This window comes from Oncorhynchus keta, chromosome 11 (assembly GCF_023373465.1).
Source record: "Oncorhynchus keta strain PuntledgeMale-10-30-2019 chromosome 11, Oket_V2, whole genome shotgun sequence".
NCBI classification, from domain to species: Eukaryota; Metazoa; Chordata; class Actinopteri; order Salmoniformes; family Salmonidae; genus Oncorhynchus; species Oncorhynchus keta.
Window position 1 is genome coordinate 50149239 of NC_068431.1, and position 4846 is coordinate 50154084.

Consider the following 4846-nt stretch of genomic DNA (forward strand, 5'->3'; position numbering starts at 1 on the left):
TGACCTTAAACAGGATGGGATGTTAACTGCTTAATTGACTCAGGAACCACCTGCTTTCAATAGACTTTGTATTCCTAATTTACTCCAGTGTTTCCTTTATTTTGGCAATTACTTATATGTAAGAACAGGCTAGAAATGAACAGGATAGAATGGACACCCTGCACACTCCATCCAGCATTGAGAAACTATCTTTACATTAATCATCCTTGTGGCATATGGGTGTAGAGATCATGCTGTTTTCAAGTCATTCCCTGCCATGAAACGGGGTAGGCCTACGAGAGCTAGAAGAGGAACAACATGAGCATGCACAACTCTCTGATGTCAAATGTTGTAAAACTCTCAGACGAGCTATTGTTTCTGTGCTGACTGACCTCTACTGGTCATTACAGGTATCACATTCACCTGAAAAAATATGTACAAAACAGATACACAGTAAACACACAATAATGGCAATAATAACAATATACTTTATTACTATGGACTCCCAATATTATCTGGGCATTAAGAGCATGTTACATCGTCCACAGCAAAGAAGAAATAACCATCGTGCCGCAATCTTTCCATTATATCGCTTCCCTGACCAAAAGCCAAATGATTGAATTAGTGGATTAGAAATAATCTATTTGTCATTTAAAGGGGAAATGTAAACCAGAGAGAATATATTAACGAAGCCAACTATTTAAATGGGTTAAATTTCACTAAATGGAAAAACCCAGCAACCTTTGTGTGTTTACCAACCAATCGCAAGATACTTCTTCATCAAAAAGGCAAGGATATCAACGGTGATGCTTAAGAAAGTGGAATTCCCAGACAGTCATCAGCTCTACAGTATTTACTCAGGAAAGCAAGTGTTCCTCTTGCTTGAAATCCCATACTAATTTGAGACGCTGGTGATTTTTTTTTTTCCTCCGAGGTCCATTCTCTCTCTTTCCCCCGAACATGTCATTAGAATAGACATATCCGAAACTAAAAGTTTGAGGAAGCAGTTAAACGTGAAAACAACTGTGGCAGGCTATGTAATGTGCCATACTCTCCCCAAAATATTGTCTAACAAATATCCAAACCTTGTTGCAATGCTGGACCATGGTGACTAATGGCATGGTTGAGTTAGTACTGTAATAATATGTTACCTTATCAACCAGAGGGTGTCCATACGGTATTATAGTGAGCATGTAAAAGGTCTGATGGTACTGGTACAGGAGCATTGTGACTTGAGATCAAACTCAACGCTAAAGGATTGGACATGCCTGAAAACACCTGATGCTTACAGCCAGCTACCACTCCAGACAGAAAGAACCAAATGCAGTTGAACTTCGGTTATGCTCTAATTCATCAAACAGCAATAACACACTTACTGCTTACACACCGTCTCGATTAGAAGAGAGAATCAAAACAATAACACACTTACTGCTTACACACCGTCTCGATTAGAAGAGAGAATCAAAACAATAACACACTTACTGCTTACACACCGTCTCGATTAGAAGAGAGAATCAAAACAATAACACACTTACTGCTTACACACAGTCTCGATTAGAAGAGAGAATCAAAACAAAATCACAGTAGTAAAACCACCATGTAATAATAGTATTATATAACGACGATTAAAACAGACATTAAAGATGTGGACGCCGTGATTGCAGATTTCCATTTGCCATGTTGTCCCCACTTTGTGAACTTTGTTTTGATAGAAAGCCTGTTATTTACTTCACCCAGTCTTCTCTTTCTCCTCAACAGCAACCCTATTACAACCTATATATTATGCGCTTGGGCCCAATGACAACTTCCAAATCTGAATCTCAATTCCCGAAAGGACAGATGACACAAACAGCACTCGTCTTCACTATTTTTCCTCTGGAGTGTGTCCATAAAACCTCTGGTTTAACTGGCACAATGGTCCTCTTATTTCACCTTCTCACATTCAACGATCAGCAGTCTGACTAGGAACCACAAAGGCCATAAAGGGTAGTTATGTACTCAGCCATAGTTGAAAGAACATCCATGATTTCCTTGGACCACGTGTGTGTGTGTGTTTAAACAGCCAGTGCTACAGATAGATACTGGATTAGTGCTTGAATAGCTAAAAACATTTTTCATGCCTAACAACGCCAACCACAATTTTCAAAGATGTTTCCAATTCTGTGCATATTTGTGAATAAAAAGAGTGGGGGGGGGGACTGCTCCTTGGGCACAAATCTTTCTCACTTAATTATGGGCATAGGTCAAGATGAGAAGAAAAAAATAATGAAAAAAATGTCAGTCAGTCCCACCACCTCCATCACCATATTTTCCTGTTCTCTCAGCTCCACCCCAGTACTGTCACTCTACCCCTGGGCCTCTGGAGTTGAGAGGAGGGTACAGGGCAGTCCTAACAGCATCCTCCTCCAGACTGCCTTACTGGGGTGCTATCAATCTTAAGGTTGGGTTTGTCTCCTCCTGTCGTGGCCCCGGGCCCCATGCGCTTCTTAATCTCAGCCGCCATGGTCATAAAGGATTGCTCCACGTTGGTTGCGTTCTTAGCACTGGTCTCGAGGAAAGGGATGGATAGGGAGTCAGCAAATTCCTTGAGGAGGGTGAGACACATGTCAACCAGTCTGACTGCAGTAGTAGGGTGCTTCCATTGCAAGTAAAACACAGTGTGTCCTAACAGATGATAATAAAGTGTACTCTAGCGACATGCTGAATTCAAGTACTGTGGTTCATCTGTATCCGATTCCGCATGTTTCCTGTGGACTCACCTTGGCTGTTGTGTAGTCTACTACTTTCTTGGTGGTGAGGTCACACTTGTTACCCACCAGCAGCTTGTTGACATTTTCGCTGGCATAGCGGTCGATTTCCTGCAGCCACTGCTTTATATTGTTGTAAGACTCCTAGAAAATACCTCCGTTATATGTGGTCAATAAATAAACGTTAACTCATAGATGTTAAGGAATCTCCTTTGTGGAGAGGCGTCACTAACCTGATCTGTTACATCATAGACAACGATGATACCATGGGCTCCTCTGTAATAGCTGGAGGTGATGGTGCGAAACCGCTCCTGACCAGCAGTGTCCCACTACAGACATAAGACAAGAAAAACAAGATGTTAATTGTCCTAAAACACTACATGGCTGCAAGCATGAACTGCAATGACACTTCCCGACAGCTGCCAGGCTTGCTGGATTCAACTCACAATCTGTAGTTTGATAGTCTTGCCGTCCAATTCAATAGTTCGGATTTTGAAGTCCACGCCGATGGTGCTTATGTAACTTTCCGTGTAGGTGTCATCCTGAAATGCATCATAAAAAAAAAGAAAACACACAAACATATAACCAACAAACTCGCACAGACACACAATATCCAAATGTTGATTGAAAGCTGAAAACTGATCAACGTAACAATAACACTGATATTTTTTTTTATTTTTTTTACCGCAAATCGAAGCAGGAGGCAAGACTTGCCCACCCCTGAATCGCCGATCAGAAGCAGCTTGAACAGGTAGTCACTACGGGGAAAACCAGGTTTTAGAGGCTAACAAATAATGGTTAGAGACTAACAGATCTATTCTATCAAACCGCCAGCATTGACTTTTCATTTAGGTCTCTGACGAGTTAGGCTGGTTTATAGTCATTTCCATCTGAAATTAGGTTATTATAGCTGAACTACAGCTGCAAGGGTGTACGATGAAATGTCCAAGAGGAAAACGTGGAAGAAAGAGAAAGGTGACGAGACTCATATGTCCACTCAAATTCATTGGTTCATTCAGCATACCACTGCTGACTTGCTCCTGAAGCTAAGCAGTGTTGGTCCTGGTCAGTTCCTGGATGGGAGACCAGATGCTGCTGGAAGTGGTGTTGGACGGCCAGTAGGAGGCACAGTTTCCTCTGGTCTAAAAACAAATCCCCAGGGCAGCGATTGGGGACACTGCCCTGTGTGGGTGCCGTGGTCCTGACTCTCTGAGGTCATTAAAGATCCCATGGCCCTTATCGTAAGAGTGGCGGTGTTAACCCTGGTGTCCTGGCTAAATTCCCGATCCCCAGTTTACAATTGGCTCATTCATCTCCCTTGTAACTATTCCCCAGGTCGTTGCTGCAAATGAGAACGTGTTCTCAGTCAACTTACCTGGTAAAATAACGGATAAATAATTCAGCAAACCAGCGTTAGATCAGCAATTTTATGTCAACATAGCTAGCTATTGGTATGATGATGACAACATTGTAGCTACCATGTAAAACAACCCGATATCATAGCAGATGTTCGGGAACAAATATGTAAACAAGTGATGACGCAATGTATTTTGTTACGCGTTTGTGTTAGCTAGCTACGTCTCCTCATCTGCTGTTACTGGACACGGAGCTAACAAAAACAACTAAATATCACAAACTTCACTCACTATTCAGGATTCATGGTGTGTCCAAAATACGTGTTTTCTCGGCTCTTGTCTGGGTCACACACGCGTATCCTCTTGGTAGCTAGCTAGCTGCGTTGCTAACGCGTAGGAAGAAAGAATACTTGTTGTTAACGACGTTAGCTAGCTCGCCAAACCGTGTTTGGCAAATTCTTATACAAATTCACGAGCCAAGAGGCTGTGTATAGTTCGTTGGTTCGCTGAGTAAGTGTTCAGCGACTAGAATTCGTTTTGTTGCTTAATACACATTCCTTTCTTTCGCGTGTTGTTTTCCTCTGTCTCCCTTTTTACTTGTCTTCCCTGGTCTTTTGCGGCACTGTGCGCAGGTGTCATTGAGTGATGACGTCAAATCGTGGTCCTACACAGATGGGAAACGTAGTTCAGTCAAAAGCCCTTCTTACGTTTTCTGGTTCAGCTGGCTCCGGGGATTCAACTGTGGCCTGTAACAGTACACGTTGA

The 4846-nt window shown here is 42.3% G+C and overlaps 1 protein-coding gene across 1 annotated transcript; it reads right to left on the reverse strand.

The window, feature by feature from the left end:
* Nucleotides 1-447: 447 nt before the first annotated feature.
* Nucleotides 448-4729, reverse strand: LOC118390513 (ras-related protein Rab-1B). Its single transcript, XM_035781159.2, has 6 exons — nucleotides 4373-4729; nucleotides 3412-3484; nucleotides 3173-3268; nucleotides 2960-3055; nucleotides 2739-2870; nucleotides 448-2563 (listed from the first exon to the last, which is right to left on the reverse strand). The coding sequence occupies exons 1-6, from the start codon at nucleotides 4384-4386 to the stop codon at nucleotides 2369-2371; spliced, it is 606 nt and encodes a 201-aa protein (XP_035637052.1). The 5' UTR covers nucleotides 4387-4729; the 3' UTR covers nucleotides 448-2368.
* Between the last annotated feature and the right edge of the window lie 117 nt (nucleotides 4730-4846).